Source organism: Colossoma macropomum, unplaced genomic scaffold, assembly GCF_904425465.1.
Source record: "Colossoma macropomum unplaced genomic scaffold, Colossoma_macropomum, whole genome shotgun sequence".
NCBI classification, from domain to species: domain Eukaryota; kingdom Metazoa; phylum Chordata; class Actinopteri; order Characiformes; family Serrasalmidae; genus Colossoma; species Colossoma macropomum.
Window position 1 is genome coordinate 39,953,063 of NW_023494793.1, and position 20,302 is coordinate 39,973,364.

Genomic DNA, 20,302 nt, shown 5'->3' on the forward strand with positions numbered 1-20,302 from the left:
AGGGAGGAAAAAAAGATAAACAGAGAAAGAGAACAAAAGAAGGTGAAAGAGATGGAAAAAGGGGACAAAGAGAGAGAGAGAGAGAAACAGATGGAGAGACGGAAGAGAAAAGGGTGTGAAATAAGCGAGTAGAAGGGAAAAATAAGCGAAAAGAAGAAAGAAAAGGAGGAAGAAAACCGATGGATGGAAGAAAAAGAAGGGAGGAAAAAAAAAAGATAGACGGAAAAGGAACAAGAGAAGGGGACAAAGATAGAAATAAAGGAACAAAGAGTGAGAGAGAAAAGCAAGAAATAAAGATAGAAGAGAACGAGAGAACAGAGAGAGAGGTAAATGAAGAAATGGAGAGAGAGAAAGAGAAGAAAAGAAAAAAGAGAGGCGAGAAAGAAAAACAGACGTTAAACAGAGTCTTTTTTCTTAAACACGGCCAACAAAATAACTCATCTCTTCTGTTCAGCTCAAACCCCTTATTTGATGTTTGGCATTTACCACCTGCTGACACCAGGGGGAGCAAGATGACACAGCAAATAATCCACCAGACAAGTGACTGCAGTTTCCAGAACCAGCCACTAGGTGGAGACAGAAGGCTAAAATGTAAGCACCCTGCCAGGCAGCTTATCTAAGCAGCTTTAAACTGCCGGGAATTTTATCAGGCTGTTAGATTAGGACAGTTTTAGTGCACTTTATGACACCCAGAAGATCCCTTATCCACCAGGATAAGATCAGGCAGACGGGATAATGACTGTAATTGGACGACGAGAGCACTTGTTTTGTTTCACGGTGTACTTTCCCTAAACTGGCACATGGGGATTTGCCGGTCAGCAGCTGAATAAAGATCATGTTAATGAGTAAGAGTACACACACCAACCCTGACCAGACTTCAACCTGACTCTGAAGACGTGAAGGTCACAGAGGGACCCGCCTGTCCTTCACCCTCAGTTTAGAGGCGCTGCTGTGGTTTTGCTGCTATTTAAATGCAATGGCTTAATGAACTATGTAGTTATACAATTATATTTACATTAGATTTACAGTCTGTATGGACAGATTTGAGCTTTCATTGCTGATTCCTTTCTGTCTGTTTCAGTTAAGGAAGCATGAATATGGGAATCGTGAGCCGATGCGGATATCTGATATTTTTCACGTACATATCTGCTGATTTTGATACATAAACATTTATAAAATGTAGAAATTGGAAAGAAATGTAACTTTTATTTCTCTAGGCCAACAAATGCAGTAAAATAAGTGGAGTAAATCTGACTGATGCGAATTTTTTTTTAACCAATTATCTAATATCCATATAATTCTGATACCATCATGCATCACCGGTCTCAATGTACAAAATACATATAAAATATAAAGGTTCACAAAACGAGACTAATATACACAACGTTTCCTCAAACTCCTCAAATTACATCTCCTTTTCTATGTACAAACAAATTTCAAAGGCGATACAGACTGAAAGTTTAGAATCTGCACTTTCCACACTTTTGTGAATGAGCTACAAGTGAGAAATGATCCGTATCAAATTAAAACATGCTTTTGTTATTGATAACTGTGAATTCTAAGGGCTGAACTGTCCCCGGCTACACTGGCATCCTCAGCTGAAACAGCTCTATAATGAACAGGCTGATGATGCTGATACCTTTACGGTCAGCAGCATCGAGAGGAATTTCCTCTTGTCTCCGATCAGCATGGCGTTACTGATGAGGGGCACAGCTGCCTTCACGGCGTCCTCTATAGGCACCGGCGGGATGTTCTCCCCTCCAGCTGTGATGATCAACTCTGCAACACACACACACACAGAACACACTATTTAGCCCCTTAAACTGCAGCCTTATAATTCTGTTATCTTAAGATTAAGACGCTTATAAGACTCATTCAGACAATTCAGTATCTAATGTAAATGAAGGGGCAAAAAAGGGTCCCAAAAAATAAAAACGATTTGGCTGAGAAGAACTCGTCAGAGAAAAACAAAGCAAAGCAAAGCAAAACTCATTATGCACCAAGACTATTTACCTAAACCACATGCAAAAATGTGCACGTCTCTGGTCAAATGACGTTCAGTGAACTCAAGGTAGCACATTCTCTACACGTCTGCGCATTTTAATGCATGATTAAATGACTACTAATGAATAAAACATATTTGAAAAACACCAAAACATAAAAATGTGACCTGTGAAAAAGTCCTGGCACATTTTATAGTTCACATTTTATGTTTCTCCAAAAGGTAAAATTAGTCAAAACGAATAGAAATTGTGCACTTCGAGTGCCATATCGCTGTGGTTGGGACAAAACCTCACCTCCAATTTTTCGCGGACAAAATTTGTCCTTTACATTGTGTGTAAATTTCATGATGAATGGACCAAAACAAACGGCTCAAAATGACTTGGACAAAAGTCTGGTTCCATTGACTTCCATTAAAAGTATAGTAGTTTTTTCTCCTGTAAAGTTGCCATATTGGAGATACGAGGTTTTGTTCCGACAGCAGCGATATTTCATTTTAAGTGCACAATTTCTATTCATTTGTTCCCTGAAGATGATTTGTTTACTTATTTTTACTTCAAATCAACAAAGCATGCAACCTGACCGCAACACACAATGTAAGCAAACCTACCTAAACCTGTTACATGGATGACGTGTTTTTTTGGGATTGTAACTACACTGGGTTGTCCCTACACAAATGCATTAATGTATATCGCTGCTGTCGGAACATTATCTCCATTTTTGTTGTTTAGTTTTTAACATAATTTGAAAATGCCTGTTACTCTTTACATTGTATGTAAATTTCATGATGAATGGACCAAAAGAAACGACCAGAAATGACCTGGAAAGAATTCTGGTTCCATTGACTTACATTAAAAGTAAAGCAGGTTTTTTTCTTGTCCTGTAAAGTTATGATTTTGGAGATTCGAGGTTTTGTTCTGACAGCAGTCATATATATATGTATGTATATATATTATATATCACAGCACTTTTTGAGGTGGAAGGGTGCGGGACGGTACCTTTGATGCGTCCTGTGATGAAGAGGAAATCATTGTCGTCGTGTTTGCCCGAGATCCCCGGAGTGCAGCCAGCCGTCTGCGTCCAGGGCCTCGTCCGTTTTCTCCGGCATGTTCAGGTAGCCCATGAAGACGTGGCGTCCCCAGAAGCAGATCTCTCCGTTCCCCTCCTCGTCCGGACTGAAGATCTTCGTCTGGCAGCCTGTGATCACCTTCCCACAGCTGTGGAGGAAAACAGGGTTATACACACTATGATCATTATATGTGATTAAACAGGCATGAGTGTATCAAATGCACATTACATACACAGGCTTAGAAGTTTGGAAGCAATAGTAACTTTCTGTAAAATATATACTGGCGGGGGGGTGGGGGCGGGGGGGGTTAACACGTAGTAATACGTTTGTTTATATTAAAATGGTACAGAAGTGTTCTGCCAAACGTGTGTAACTTTATTGTTGCAGCTCTAATCAGACTGAGTTTATTAGCTCTGTGTTAACAGGTTAAATTCATCCACTGGAAACTTGCAACACTGACTAATATTAGATAATTAAAACTGCAGCTGTTGCCATTTGAAAACTGCACGCTTTCAAACTGCGATTTGGATATAAAACGATCGTTTAGCCCGACCTCAGGACCAACAGGACAATCAAAATACAACTGAATGCATTTCACAACTGTATGTTATTAACGTTACACTATATTGTGCGACTAAACCCTTAAAAACGCAAAGTTAATAGGCAGATAATTATACAGGTTATACAGTAAATGAATACTGGGGTTATGGTAACTTTCTGTCAGGCCAAATCAAACGTCCTCCCCAGCCAACAGCATTGTGGGCCAGCCCTGCTTTAAAGAAATCCTCTGCTTGCTTCCAAACTTTTGGCGTGTAGTGTACATAGTTAATCTGAATGCTTGGGCAGTGAGGTGGTGCCTGTGAGTACCTGGTCAGTCTAAAAGCTTCGGGCAGCGAGATGGTGTGTGGTCCAGAGCTCTCGCTCATGCCGTACAGTTCGTACACTGGGATATCCAGGCTGAGGAAGAACTCCAGCGTTTCCTTGGTGATGGGGGCGGCTCCGGTGTAGCACTGTCGGCAGCGATCCAGGCCCAGAGCCTTGCGAACCTTCCGGAACACCAAACGCTTCGCCAGCCGGTAGTTCAGCGGATTTCGGGACACGGAGCCATTTCTGACGGAGAAAACAGCCGTGAATACACTGCAGAGTTCAGTTCCATCACTGCTGCTCACATGACAACATGCTAAATCAAAGCTGGGATGGTTTCCATGAGCAACTTGTGTAAAACTATCAAAATTACACACAACAGGTAATGACAATGACACAATCCAGCCATATCAATTACAAACTACACAGCACAGCCTCACTAATCAGATCATGACCAGCCCAGCGGAGAGTGAGCATGCTGTACTGTACGCTTGGAAGTGCTTCTGCCTCATAATCTCTCACTTCCACTTCATAATCTTTCAGTTCCATTTCTATTTGTTACTTTTATATATTAGTATTGATAATTAAAGGGTACGGAGCCCCTAAATAATAATAAATAAATAAATAAATAAAAAAAGTTAATGACATTGCGTTCCCTCGCAAATGTTTTGCATACCCTCGCAAAATATATGCATTCCCTATAATATAATAATTCCCCAAAATATAATATCGGACAGCAAGCAAACGTAGGACCAGAGGTGCCCAATGACTTGCTGCAACAGCAAAATTGGCACTGAATACTCATTCAAAAAAGTTTCTAAATAAAATAAACAGTTTTTTAAACTGCCTATTTGCTTGAACTGGACACCAGGCATCTTTTCTTTTTGGGTAACCGCTGACTCAAAGGTGTTGGGGGTCAGAATGCACACTATGTTGTAGTGCATGCTGGGGAATGTAGTGCATCTCAGGGTGAAACGGACTAAAAACAATAGAAAATTTAAATCATTTTGCGGGCCGTATAGGACTGTGTCACAGGCCTGACTTGGCCCACAGGCCAGAGGGAGAATCTCTTACCCACAGAAACCACTTTTCTCAGCTGCTTGAAATGCCTCGTTTGAATTCCAGCTCTTTTCCTTTGTTACAAGATGATGTCATCTCATAACCCAATCCTTACTGCCCGGCAAGCTCAGCACGGCCACACACAGTGCACAGCAACTACTGGAGTGTGTTCAGTGTTGTAGCTGGGTGAAGAAGACGCTGACCGGACTTTCAGGACTGACTCTGGATCAAACTGATACGGCAGAACAGACGTTGCTGGAAAAACATCCACAGAGGAATTTACAGCTGCTCAGGAGAGAAGGGTCCGTCTGCAGACTGCAAGACAGGGGCGGCACATGTAGGCCTGGAAGCGCTGTGGCAGTTGACCAATCAAAACAAGCGCGAGCTGACCTATCAGAGTACACTGCACTCATCGGGAGGCGGGGCTTAAAGACACATGAGCTCTAACAGTGTTTCAGACAGGGTAAATCGGGATGAACAGTGTGAGAAAAATGTGTTTTTAGAACACTGAAGCGTGTAAACCTGTTCTACTAGACCCCAAAATAAAATTATGAACACAATGAGCATAATAGGTCCCCTTTTACAGTGAGGTAAACAAGGCCAAACTGCGAAGGAGATTGGTTCTCATTCGTTCTCGCTCTTCATTGAAATGATTACGTACAGCTCCATTTTGCTGAGGTTGGTGTGCAGACCCACGTCTTTGGCCCATGAGGCTACTTTCCGCCGCACGGTGGACGATTTGGCTCCGATGGCCTTCATCTTCTCCTGCATCTTCTCCCACACCCGAGGGACGCCCATAAACGCAGTGGGACGAACTTCACGCAGGGTGTTCGCCAGAGAGCCCTGAAAAAGAGAGAGAGATTCTCTCTCATATACATATATACATACATATACATAACATACATATTTACAGCCAGAAATTTGTAGATATCCTGCCAGAGTTTCTTCTGAAATCAAGAGTATTAATAGGGAGTTTGTTCCTTCTTTGCTGCAGTTTTTGGGAAGACTTTACTCTAGATGTTCCAACATTGCTGTCAGGATTTGATGGCAGCCACAAGAGCATTAGTGAGGTCAGGTACTGATGTTGGATGATCAGTTCTGGATCACAAACTCATCCCAAAGGTACTGAATGGAGCTCCATCACTCCAGAGAACACAGTTCTACTGCTCCACAGCCCAGTGCTGGCTTTATACCCCTCTAGACAGCATGTCATTGGGCATGGTGACCTAAAGCTGATGTGTGGCTGCATCCCATTCTATTGGTCAATGCTGTTCAATGGAGATGGCACAATCTGTGTGTGCACAACTGAATCAATGGGAGCAGCCGTTCACTAATCAGAAGCGCTGTCTGGATATTCTTAGACTTATTTAGACATTTATGTACTTAAATTAAAGCATTACAGTTACACTGTACTGAATCTGTACGTTTCTATGGAACCCAGATGGGTTCATGAAGGCTAACAGCTGCACAAACCATCCGAGACGAGCCACTGACCGCAGCCAGATCAGTCCTCCATCACACGACCAAGACTGTGAGCTCAGAAAACCCACAGCATGTTTCACTTAATGTCCCATTACTTAAAAACAGGCCCTTCCAAATTTGAGGCACCCCTACAAACAGGCCGCTCTTGTTTATGACATGGAGCAGAAAATGAGTGGCCACTTAAAAAATCAAAAGTACTCTTTGTGAACATCAGGCTTACAGTGAAGCTGACAAGAGGAACCTCGCTGAGAAGCCGAGAACGTGTCCTGCTACATCAGTTAAAGCCGCAAAGAGATTTGCTAAGCTTGCTTTTGACGGCATTAAACAGACTCGGTTTAATCTAACAAGATTAAGGAGGAGAGGGGAGCTGCTGGGAGAGTGACCCATAACAGCCCAGAGGGGTATGAAGAAGCACTGAAGCCCTGAAATGACCTGAAATGGGTATTTAACTTGTAATCAAGATGTTGCTGTTGCAGGGGAATTACACCTATTTCTGGAAATTTCTGCATAATTAAATAGTTAAGATGCAAATAAAGCCATTCAGAGTGGTTTGGTGTGAAATTCTCCGTTCTAGAGAAACTTAGTCAGAACTGTTTACAGTGGTTTTGATAGGAACCAGACGTCTGAAGAGTTTAACGCCTCTGAAAGGCCCCCTCTTAAAGAGAGTTGTTATATGAAATGGTTATGAATCTGCTGCCTGATGACTGAGACTGTTTTTATGAGTTTTGTGAGAAGGTTCTGGCCTAAAACTCAAAATCCATTCATGGTGGAGGGGTACATGCAGGGCATTATAAGGCAAAATAGTCCTCTCAAACAAAAAACAAAACAAAAAAAAACGATTATTTTTCCTGATTAACTACTATTTCACCATCATCAACGTTACATGATGGAAACGGGTAGAAAAGACTCGTGTAGGTTCACTGGTGGTTTTGGATAGTAAATAAAATGGCTGTATTTGTGTTGTAGACATGGCGACGCCTGGTTCCCATCACCACCACTGTAAAGAAATTTGAGTTAGTACATTTCTTACTTCACATCAAACCACTCTGAATAAATTAATCCACTGAATTATGCACAAAGTTTGAAAATCATGAATGAGCCAAAACTTTAAACACTCAAAAATGAATAGAAACTTCCATTCAGAGTTAAAATGTTCTTTTCTTCCTCTGTAAAGTTAAGATTTTGGAGTAAGAGGTGTTTCACAACCGTGATGTTCAGAACGAGCTGCTTCTGCAGTGTAGTTTACGTTTATGGATCGTACTGACTAGAAAGTAACTCGTCTGTTTTGAAACTCTGATGTTTTACAGACAACATCAAACTCTTATTTTGAAAAGGCGACTGAAATGAGGTTTTCCATGCTGGTCGTTTAATGCAACTCTGAAAACCAGCAAAGAAGAGCCAAAGAGATAAAGCACACCTTCAGGGCGTCAGGCTGGGCAAAATACGTAGCTCCGCCCACTCTCATGGTGATCCAGATGTCAATCATCTGAGCGGCGATGTGACTGAGAGGCAGGTAACTGATCACCACCTCCTGAGACTGGTCAGCTTCGGACAGACGGATGTGACCAGCAGTCGCAAATGCTGTCCATGTCAACTACAGGGAGGGAGAGAGAGAGAGAGAGAGAGAGAGAGAAAGAGAGAGAGAGAGAGAGAGAGAGAGAGAGAGAGAGAGAGAGAGATTATAAATCCTCCTCCATAACAGTTTCAGCAGCCGTCCTCTGATCAACTGCTCATCCAATAATACACAAACGGTCACTGAACTTTATTGTGGGAAAGAGAAAAATATCTTCACATGTAAACATTTGGACACAATCTACTTTGGGAAAATCATCGTCTTATATTTCACACGTACACCACACACTCCTGGGAGAACATTATTGGCATCTAAGCACATTATTTAAAACCATTTATCACGCAGTAAATCAGGTTTGCTTACAAAATCCACAACATACACCATTAGAAAACATACAGATCAACATTAACACAGTAAAAAGTCACGAGAATTTGTTTAAAAAGTCGTCGATATTTTGCGAGCTAGTTTAAACAACGGTTCCAAATTCCTCCTGGACGCCTCAAACCACCACACAGATTTGTTCAATTCCATTTAAATTAATGAAGGATTAATTACCCAAACCAGCTGTTGGATGATGACTACAAGCAATGCTGCACCTCCTCAAGGAGAGGTTTGGAAATGATTAAACAAACACTGACATACACAGAATTACTACTTACTGTACAACATTTGCATTTATTGTAATGTCAGTGTTTTATTAGTACAAATAAACATTTCTGCAGCCCTCATACATCATCAGATTTACTTTCCCCCGTAATAAAACGATTCTGTTCCAGATGCTGCTGATCATTTGCTGAATTGCAGAATGAACAGCTTTGTGCGTTTTATATGTAGATTCATTTTTAAAGGTTTATTATATGTGAGCTGTTCTGTACAGAAGGAGAACATGAGGAGAACATGGGGAGAACATGAGGAGAACATTTCCACTGTAATGGATGATAAAGTTAATTTAACCTTAAGGTCTCCAGTGACTGTACAACACTGTTTTTGCATACGTTTGTAGCTGCTTGGCTAGTTTTATCCACATTTTGTTCACTAATAGCAACAGCATCTTTAGTTACCTCTAACCCTGCATTCTCACCGGCTGTGACGCGATGCGACAAAGTGGTCGGAGGTCATTCATTTTCAATGAGAGCTGGCGATTTCCGGCAACAGGAGGCAAGGCGAACGTTGAGTGGGCAGAGTCAGCGACGCGACAAAGTTGAGCAGAGTTTAACTTTATGTAAATAAGGTACGAAGCGACGTGGCAATTACCAATAGTAATGAACAGCAGAGGGCGCCTGCGAGTGAGTCCTCAATGAATGGGAGTAAATGGCGCAGGAGGCGGGCATTACTGCTAGAGCGTGATGATTGATTGGCGAGCGGAGCAGCTCATTGGCTGTTTGTGCTCACTGATGTCATGAACGTACATGAGGCGCAGTTTTAAACTCCTATAACTGGAGTTTAAAAGCTCTTAAAATATAACAGCAGTGTTAAAATGTTTTACGCTGCTCTGTGTTCAGGAAATAATCGAATACTTTCGCATTAAAAATGTTTAAGCATTTATAAACTATGATTTTGCTCAAATGCTCCATATCAACTCATTCATTTTGGACTCGCTCGGGAGCGCCCTCTAGCGTTTGAGAAACCCAGAAGACATTGCAGAGTGGTAAATTTCCTCTCTACAAGTTCTCTGATTGAGCAGCGTAGTACGCGCTTTATCTCCGCCACCGTGAAACGGTACGCTCCATTTTTGGTTCCTAGATAATTGTTCCTACAACAGGTGGAATAATGGGGGCGGTGCTTTCGTCGCAAATAGACAGTAATCACAAAGACCAAACAGTGTTCCTCACAAACTGACCGCAGAGACACGGGGATTAAATAAAAATAAGTACAAGTTCAGAAATGCCCACCATCAGTGATCTGGGCGACAAGAGGCAAAAAGTCGCTGCCCGTGTGAAAGGAGGGTAAGACTGAGAGCAAGCCAGAGAGTCTGGGCTACAACAAAAACACACCCATAAGAAACGAAACAAAATGGGCTCGAAAACACACCAAGGATTTGTCGCTTACTAGCTGAAATTCCTCAAAGAGAAACTTAAATATGTGATGAAAAATACTCATTAATGTACATCTGACTGGACAGCCAATCAGAACGCAACAGCCCAATCACAGATTCTGTGTTTGTGTGGGCGAGATCCTCACGTTGTCGTGGCTGAGCATGACTCCCTTGGGCTGCCCGGTGGTTCCAGACGTGTAGATGAGCGTGCAGCACTGATTGGGTTTCTGGGACGCGATGAGGTCATCAAGCTGAGTGTCCGGCTCATCGCGGCCCAGCGCCATAAACTCCTCCCACTTTGAGGAAAACCAAGAAAAAAAGTGTCAGTTAGACCACAAACACACACACACACACACACACTCCACCCATCACAGCTCATTCAAAACAAACAGACAACCACACACACACACACACACACACACACGCTAAGAGTCTGACGTGGCGTGAAAGGAAATATTCCTACCGTGTAGAGATTTGGCTTCTTTTCTTTGAGTGCATCTTTGTACTGGACAATGGCTTTCAGGTGGGGCAGCTTGTCTTGGATCTGAAACAAGAACGAAAGAATCAGGAGTTCATTACCCAGAGCTTAAAACAGAGACAGAGCTTAGATTATCTATACACGGCTTGGTAATTAGTTCAAGTCAATGTCTGAGTTCACTGTTTAACTGTCTCCTGGCTTTAACCCTTGTGTGGTGTTCAGGTCTGTGGGACCCATTTTCAGTGTTTACCAAAAGAAAAAATGATGCGATTTATTATTATTTCAATCCCAGATTCTTGGTCTTTGCTCATTTTGTGTGAAGAACATATAAAATAACCCATTTTCAGTGTCTTCACTCTGTTCACCCCCCACACATTTATATTACACATGTGGTGTTGGGTGAACCTGTGGGGAGTAAAAGTGTGGAGGCGCTGTGTCCTTCACTCTGTTCTCCTCCTACACGGCCTGCTGTTAGTGTGTGTGTCTGTGTGTGTATGTGGTTGCAAATGTGTGTGTGTGTGAGGGTGGACAACATGGACAGGCTGCTGACTGGCTACAGCTGCTAAAGGAGAACCCTACGCTGGACACTTGTGATATTTTAAACATCCGGTATTTTTACATAAATTGTTATGACTTGTAAATTAGTCCCAAGGGGCAAGATGACCCTCGAAAACAAGGGGTAGGGGTAAAAATAAGAAATGAGATTGGGCCCAAAAACAAAGTATATTTACACAGATTAGCCTGTTTAACTGGTAAAACAGAGGTAAGAAAATGGACATAAATATGAATTTCATCATAAGTGGACTTTAGGAAATAAAAATTAAAAATTCAACCTTAACTTAATTAAGCACTGAATAGTCAAACAATGTACTGTATAGTATATTGTATATTATATTATAGTATATATATATAGTATATTTATATACTATAAATAATACTGGGCTTCCTTAACCAGACAAAGAACACTGATATACATAAAATACCTATTGAATTAATAATATTTGTATTTATTGTAATATTTGTGAGCAATTTAAAAAACGTACTGTCCAGTATTACAGCAAGTGTATTGCAAAAGAAATAAGAGGAAGACGAAAACAGCACCACACCTTTGAAGAGGCTGATGTTTCAACACAGCCTTTAAACTTCACATCAATCCTTTCCTGTTTAAAGTAGTTTTAAGTAGAAGTTGTGTGGGAAGACAGAGAGATTGTGAAAGAAGGGGTTGGAAGAAAAATCACAGATTAAAAGCCGCCCGTATTTACCTGCAGGATTTTCTGCAGCTGCTTGTGGTTCTCCACCACCAGGACGTTGGCCTGGCAGTTCTCAGCTACGTACTGACACGCCTCTGGAGAGTTGGTGGTGTAGATTCCCACGGCAAACCCACTGCAGGCACAAGAGAAGACTGCATGAGCACCGGACTAAAACACAGCACTGATAGATTCGGTCAAACTGTATGTTTTGTTGATTTTGTGTGAATTGAAGTGAAAATTTAACACATTCTCTACAGAGAACTTCAATATGGGACTTTATCATGAATTTTAATGCACAATTTCCATTTATCTGTTGAGTTTAACATATTGGAGAATAAATATAATATAAAATGGGTCATAACTTTTCCACAGGCCTCTTTTTATGTCAACAAAACAGCTAATTTGACCAGGGGCACAAACTTTCGCATACAATCAAATCAATCAACTTTTGTTTCAACTCGGAAGTACATTGAAGGTGACCCTCATTTACAATACGAATGAGCCCTGTTCTAAATGGCTGCCCTGCATGTAGCCAGGATGAAACACTCAGTTCACACTTCAGTTTTTAAACACCTCAGTGTCGCTGCTGGACTGAGTATCGTCCACCAACCAAAAATATCCAGCCAACAGCGTCCTGTGACCACTGATGAAGGACTAGAGGATGACCAACACAAACTGTGCAGCAGCAGATGAGCTATCGTCTCTGACTTTACATCTACAAGGTGGACTGACAAGGTAGGAGTGTCTAATAGAGTGGACAGTGAGTGGACACAGTGTTTAAATGCTCCAGCAGCCCTGCTGTGTCTGATCCACTCAGACCAGCACAACACACACTAACACACCACCACCAGGTCAGTGTTACTGCAGTGCTGAGAATGATCCACCATTAAAACAGTACCTGCTCTGTGAGGGTCCATGGGGGTCCTGACCACTGAAGAACAGGGTAAAAGGGGGCTAACAAAGTATCAGAGAAACAGATGGACTACAGTCTGTAACTGTAGAACTACAAAGTGCACCTATATAGTAAGTGGAGCTGATAAAATGGACAATGAGTGTAGAAACAAGCAGGTGGTCATAATGTTATGCCTGATTGGTGTATTATGCTTTTCTGGTTTGTCCCTTTCCTTTAGTGTTTGTCACAGAAACCACTTTTCTCAGCTGCCTGAAACGCCTCACTGGAAGATGATGTAATCTTGTAACACAAACGTTATCGCCCGCCTACCGGCAAGCTTGCCACGCCCTCACACGAGAGAGCTACAAAGTAAAAACTTCCCGCTCTGCATCGTCCGGTTCCAGTCTAACTTGCTTCAGTCTACCAACCTGTTCTACCTGACTTTCAGGATCGACTGTGGCTCAAACCGATACGGGAGAACCGACGGCGCTGTAGGGGCGGAACCTGAAGCAGGATGCTGCTCTGGCGGTTAACCACTCAGGACAGAGAGGGGGAGCTGACCAATCAGAGCACACTAGGCTCATCGGGGGCGGGGCTTAAAGACACAGAAGCTCTAACAGAGCATTTCACACAGAGAGTGAACAGAGATGTACAGTGTAAGAAAAGTAATGTGTAACTCTGAAGCGTGTAAATCCATTCTAGTAGACCCCAAAATAAAATCATGAACACTGACAATGAGCGTAATAGGTCCCCATTAACTTAATTTCACTCGCAAAATCAACAAAATATATAATCTGACCAATATGTGACTTTTGCATATAACCGTATTTGAAGAATCAGCACCTGTATAACACAATAGTGAATACAGTGCGAGTCAAAAGTCAAGAACTACCCAAATATCTGAGACACTTAATCAGATGGATCACCATTATGCATATGTCCAAAAGTGTCTAGACAGCCCTTCAAATGAGTGAATTCAGCTTTAAAGTTCACCTGTTGCTTGAATAATCTCCATAGAAAAGCACTGAGCCATTGAAGGGGGCCCTTTGGAGCAGCCATGAAAGCCTAAGGTCACCATGCCCAATGTCAGCCGTCAACTAGAGGGGTATAAAGCCTCCCAGCATTGGGCTGTGGAGCAGTGGAACCGTGTTCTCTGGAGTGATGGAGCTCCAATACCTTTGGAATAAGCCTGAGATGCAGAACTGATGACCTAATATCAGTACCTGACTTCACTAACGCTCAATCAAATCCTCACAGCAAATGTTCTGACATCTAGTGTAAAGCCTTCCCAGAAGAGCAGAGGCTGTTACTGCAGCAAAGAGGGACAAACGCACTATAAATACCCCTGAAACGCTGGACGATCAGGTGTCCACAAACTTTTGGACACACAGTGCAGGTACACCACTTGCCCTAATAAATAAAGGTAATGATGGGCTCTACTGCAGCAATACTTTGGTGGCCAACATAGAAATATGTCTGCAGAACGCTGCAGTCCAGTAGACAGACCCTGTCCTGAGTTTAGACCACTCCGTCTGAAGCAAACGCAGGTCAGTGGCCTTCGAGTAGTCGCTGCTGAGTGCCTTGCCTAAGAGCACATCAATACAGACTGTTATCAGTGGAGAAATGCCTTTGGTTTATGGTTTATTGTGGCAAAGCTCACCAAATGCTGCCTTCTAGGCATCGCATGACACGGTCAGGGGGTCACACCAAACACTAATATGCATGGGGAAGTCATGGCAGCACTAACAGTTAGAAACAATGTGTAGCCGCATCTATTTCCAGGCAACAAAAGAAACAATGCACAGACTATTCGCCCTGACAAGCGAAGTTAGAATGGGACTGTTTTTCAGATACTGCCCTATTTTTTCCAGTGAATTTCCAACTATTAGGAAGCTGTGAAAAGAACAGAGCGGCTAATTACTGTAAAACAACAGAGACAGAATAACTAGAATGTCTTGTACACTCTCAGAAATAAAGGTACTAATCTGTCACTGGGGTGGAACCCTCAAGGGTTCATCTCAGTACCTTTAATCAGGGAACATAACTGAACCATAATCCACTGAAATGATATGTTCTAAGCTGTACTGACTCCACACACCCCGTCTCGTCTCCAGGCTTTTATTTTACTGTTCTGTTTTAAATCATTCGGTTATGAAAAGGTACAAATACGAACTTTTCACCTGGAAAAACTCATTTAAGGTTCACAATCAGACCTTAAAACCACTGTTGGAGCTTTGAGGGAACATTTACACTGTTTGTACCTTGATGAATGAAAAATGTACCTGAACAGAACCTTCATTTCTAACAGTGTATCTGAAAAATGACCATCAAATTTTAAGGCAGATAACTTCTCAAATACTGAATAAAATTAGGGACCCTGATAAATTTTTACTATTTTATGACCAACTACAATTTGTTTACAGCCAAATTGGCCAGTGGGTGTTTTTTAAGCAAAATATGACAAACACTAGCACATTTTCAGTACTTTACACTGTTAGAAATGAAGGTTCTGTTCAGGTACATTTTTCGTTCATCAAGATACAAACAGTGTAAATGTTCCCTCAAAGGTACAAACAGTGGTTTTAAGGTCTGATTGTGAACCTTAAATATGTTTTTCCAGGTGAAAAGTTGGTATTTGTGGGTTATGGAACAATTATGTTCCCTGACCAAAGGTACTGAGATGTACCCTTGAAGGTCCCACCCCAGTGACCTCTTGTCACTGGGTCCTGCCCCAGTGACAGTTTAGTGTATTAGTCAAAGGTGCAACATAAATAAGACTATTTTCTCCTTTGCTTTTTATCAGAGTGAGCAAAATCAAAATAATAAATTAAAAAGCTCTTTCTAATGTGTGTTTGAAGAAAAAAAAATAAATAAAATCGGCAGATTCTGATCTTGGCTGATTAAAATCATGCATCCCAAAATAAAACATAACCTATATAAGACCAGAAAGTACTGAAAATAAGTTATTGTTGAACAAAACATCAGCAATTATGAAAAGGGTCATTTCATGGGAAACTGAATTTTCCTTGCTTTTTTAAAATTAATAGTTAAACATAGAAGTTCAAAGTTTGAATTCACTGATTTAATGATGTCAGGAGACCCAACATATTCCGACATACCTGCCTGTTCTGCCTACAGCAGATTAGCCCCGCCCACTCAGGCTGCTTTTTGAGTCAGATACACAGTGCAGCCAATCAGAACAGAGATCATTTACATGTATCAGGTATATCACTCTTAAAGGCACAGTAACAAAAACAGCCTGTTTAATACTAAGGAATAAAGAGTGGTTGTAAAATGGTCATGTAACAATAAATGATGGCTGTTTTTGGTATATAAAAACCACCCAAATTATACATTTATCTAAGAGAAAAAGAGTCTTTTATGTGACTGATGTGATTCTAAACGGATAGTGTTCACACCCACACATGCACTAGCAGCAATGTCACCTCCACACAGTGAAGGCAATCTATGAAAGTGGTGCAATAAATAAAGCATGCTAGCTGTGGTGTCAGACACAAGGCTGTATGTTATGACTACATTGCAGCTATAGAGCCATAAACCAGACACCAGGGCAAAGGCCGGCTTCTCGTACAGATAAACAAACACCCACCCGGCAAAAATGGCTCCAATGTCAGCGATGAACCACTCAGGGGAGTTGAAGCCCAGGATGCCGACTCCATGGAAGCGCTCCAGACCAAGCTGTGGAAACACACAAACCACACCATTAGGACACACGCAAGCCTGTGCACACATGTATAGTCCAGTCCGAGGCTGGGGTCTCCCTCATGAGTGGTGACGGACCCTTCTGCAGCTGTTTCAGGGCTCTTTTCTGAGTGTCACACTAAGACAGATGCACTCTGTATCAAACACTAGTGCATATCAGAACGGGTTCAGACACCACTACTGCAAATCTGTTATCTTCTGGAGAAACTACAGTGCAAAGCACAAAGGATATACACAGTTGCCAATTTATTCCAAACACTAACCCTGTAATCATAGTCCCACGCCTTAATAAGTTGTGGCCACGCATTAGGATCTTGTTCCCACATGTTAATAAGGGTGTCCCCAGCGGGGCTCCGTAACTTTCTCCTACCTCATGCAAGTGAATTATGTCTAATCTCCTCAAAAATATCTTCAAAAAATGAATAACTTGTACTCAAACCGCCGTTTTGACTGGAAATTGTGATGATGTCATGATGGGTGGTCTCTGACTTTTGCACAGCACTGCAGGTGTAGAACATACAACGTATTGGCCTCAATGGAAAGGGACCACCACTGGAGCACTGCAGACCACAGAGCATAGGGACCTTTCTCAGCAGTGACACTGACCTTGTAGTTAAGCTACAGGTTAGTCTGTAACTGTAGACCTGCACCGATCTGGTAGGTGTTTCTAATAAAATGGCCAAGTCAGTGTAGGCAGAAAAGAGCTGAGCCTAATAAACAGGGTCAGTGTGAACTACGGAGTCTACACAGAGAGCAAATGGCCAACTGAGCGAATGACATCTGAACCGGCCAAGTGGAAAACCCACACGCCCCAAATACCCTCGAGCACATTCAGGCATATACACGTACGCACACTCCTCGCCTCCGGAGGCTTCCTCCTCGGCCCTGCAGCGGTCGAGGAGTTCAGATGTCGTGAGCCTCGGGGGGCGGCGGGAGCCGTTCGCTCTTACACGACTCTTACACAACTCTACATCTTCACAATAAGCACTAAACAAACTCGACCTGAGCCAGCCTGAGCAGCACGATCCTGTCAGGGTTGACATCCTGCTCCCCTGCGGGTCAGCGCGGCCGGTTTTAAGGTCAAACTCACAGGGTTGGGCGAGAATACGGCGGGTGGGACAAGGTCAGAGAAACCGACACGGCTCAGTTCTGATCTAACCAATAGTATTTTATTCTTTCTTGCTTCTTCACCTTTATTCTGCATTTTGGTTCCATGGCCTTTTTTTCTTAATAGCAATGAGGACTATTACTGTGCTCAATACTGTGTATTGGGCGGAAACCAAATTAAATACAAAATGAGGTCTGTGCAAATGTTATGGCACATTTTGTGTGTTTTTAATATTTTAAATAAATAGAAATTGTGCACGTTTAAAAGAAAGAAAAGGCCATATTTAAGTGTGTTACCTGGAGAGCAGGGGTGTCAAACTCGACCACTAAAAGAGCCAAAATAAAAATGAACAAATCCATGGCCCGGCCGTGTTTTTATTTAAATATTTACTTAACGTTTTGACCCCAACTGGCCCTTGTTTGTTCAAAATATACCAAACCTACAGTGGTAAAAAAATAGGCACTGAATACTTGAACGATTCAAAAACTATTTTATAGTCTACATTAGCTGCAGATCACTGTTAGACCTCTTTAAATGCCCCCAGTGTACAGTAGGGTTTTTTTTTAAACTGCCCATTCGCTTGAACTGGACACCCGGCATCCCTTTCTTTTGTGGCGCAGTCACATAGATTGGTGTGGGGGGTGGGCCTTGTGTTTGAAGATGTGTCATTTAGATAACTTATTCTCAAACAACAAAACTTTTGCAAATGACTGCATGTTTCCATCCAGCTTTTGCACAAACTGCCAGCAACAAAATCAAATTTTGTACAAAAAAAAAAAAAATTGTTTTGATTTTTGCTGCCCAGCAGCTTCTTTTACTTTTAGCAATAAAAAGGCTTTATGTAATTTCATTCCTTTGTCAGGTCAAGTTTTGGTTTATCTATTTAAAAAAAAAGCTCCATCTCTAATTTAAAGTGTGCATCTATGGCCTCCCTGACTAGTTATAAGGACATTGCATGTCCAGCTCAGTCATTGCCCAGTCCAGCTATCCCTCCCATCATGCTGTTTGTGCTTGTTGTATGAGGCTTGCAAGGGAAATCGGTCACGAGACCCTAAATCTATACGTAAATCCATTTTCCTGACATTAATTAAATGTTACCAATCCTTTTAATAAAAGTGCAGCTGTTGAAATGCTTGGTAAACTGAATTAGGTACTTAATTCGAGGAGGGCACGTTTGTATTTCAGCACAACCACTTTGCTAAAACGGAAGACCAGCCTCTGTTTTTAAGGGTGAAGGTGAAAGACCAGGGTTTCCACTCTGCTGAGTGAATCTGCACAAGCAGGAATCTACACAGTCATTGTTTCATGGTTCATATTAATGCATTGTCTATGAAGAAGAAGTGTTATATGTGGATGTGTTATGGTTTTCTCTCGTTCTTGTCCATAAATCACGGCCTTTTCACAAGTTACTGTAACTTTATGGTGTTGGTATGACGGATACCCTACATTTACTGACACCAATAAAAAAAGACCTGTGACCTACAACTGCTGCTGGTATACACAGTACATAACGATCAAATCATCAGCCAAGTGTGCCACTATATCTCTCCTCTGAGACCAAAACAATCCTCTTATCAGGCAGGTTAGAGCATCAGTTCAGATAACACTGCTGTGTAATGAGGACAGATGTCCACACAGAACTCAACACAGCTCACTCTGTCAATAAGAGGAGATGATCCGTAAGATCTGGCCAATTAGAGCAAGAGTGCTTGACCAGGATAAAGTCTGTTTTGTCTAATATTATTGCTATAAAGATGATAATCTGACACCACTTACTCTAATCTTATTCAACTGGGTGATTATCTACGGAACGCATTCGCCAAAACCTTTTATCTCAATTATTTCCGTTTTTCATGTTATACACTGTTTGAAACATTCGCAGCCTTTTCCGCTGATATTTCATGATGAAATGATCTAAAATGACTTCAAAAGTTTTTGTTCCAAGAGCAACAATATCTCGGGGAAGGTTAGATCTAACAGAGCAATGGTCACCAAGCTTCCTGCTGGAGATCTGCAACATTTAGTTCCAATCTGCATCCAACATGGGTTACGTTCACATTACAAGCCTCGTTGCTCAAATCTGATTTTTTGCTCAAATCTGATCTCTCTGACTCGATGGTTCACACTCGTTTAGGTAAGCGATTCAAATCTGTCATTAATGTGATGAACCGGTGTCCTGAAATGACCCTCATGAGCTCATCCTACTCAGTAACGTCACGTGAATGAATCACGTTCATCATCAGCACAAACTAACGAGCAGAACGAGCTTCGCTGAGAAGATAATTAACTCTGATCAGCTCTCAGCTTCATTATTAGAGCGAGACGAAGGAGAAAAAGGTGAGATGAGCTGCTTTTCCACCGTTTACAGGCTTTAACTTCTGTTCGGCGCTGTTGCCATGGTGCCACACATACATATACATATATATATACATATATATATATATTATATATATATATATATATATATATATATATATATATATATATATATATATATATATACACATACATACATACATACACACACACACCGATCAGGCATAACATTATGACCACCTCCTTGTTTCTACGCTCATTGTCCATTTTATCAGCTCCACTTACTATATAGGTGCACTTTGTAGTTCTACAGTTACAGACTGTAGTCCATCTGTTTCTCTGATACTTTGTTAGCCCCCTTTTACCCTGTTCTTCAGTGGTCAGGACCCCCATGGACCTCACAGAGCAGGTACTATTTGGGTGGTGGATATATATATATATATATAAATATA

General features: G+C 41.7%; 1 protein-coding gene across 1 annotated transcript in view; it reads right to left on the reverse strand.

Annotated features, from left to right (window-relative positions):
• The window catches only part of acsbg2 (acyl-CoA synthetase bubblegum family member 2), a 46,549-nt gene that overhangs the window by 6,432 nt on the left and 19,815 nt on the right, over nt 1-20,302 (reverse strand). The window contains 10 exon segments of the mRNA XM_036579535.1: nt 1,640-1,779; nt 3,000-3,051; nt 3,053-3,218; nt 3,938-4,180; nt 5,655-5,836; nt 7,893-8,069; nt 10,230-10,379; nt 10,547-10,627; nt 11,824-11,944; nt 16,314-16,402. Of these exon segments, the coding sequence (XP_036435428.1) occupies nt 1,640-1,779; nt 3,000-3,051; nt 3,053-3,218; nt 3,938-4,180; nt 5,655-5,836; nt 7,893-8,069; nt 10,230-10,379; nt 10,547-10,627; nt 11,824-11,944; nt 16,314-16,402 (1,401 nt within the window).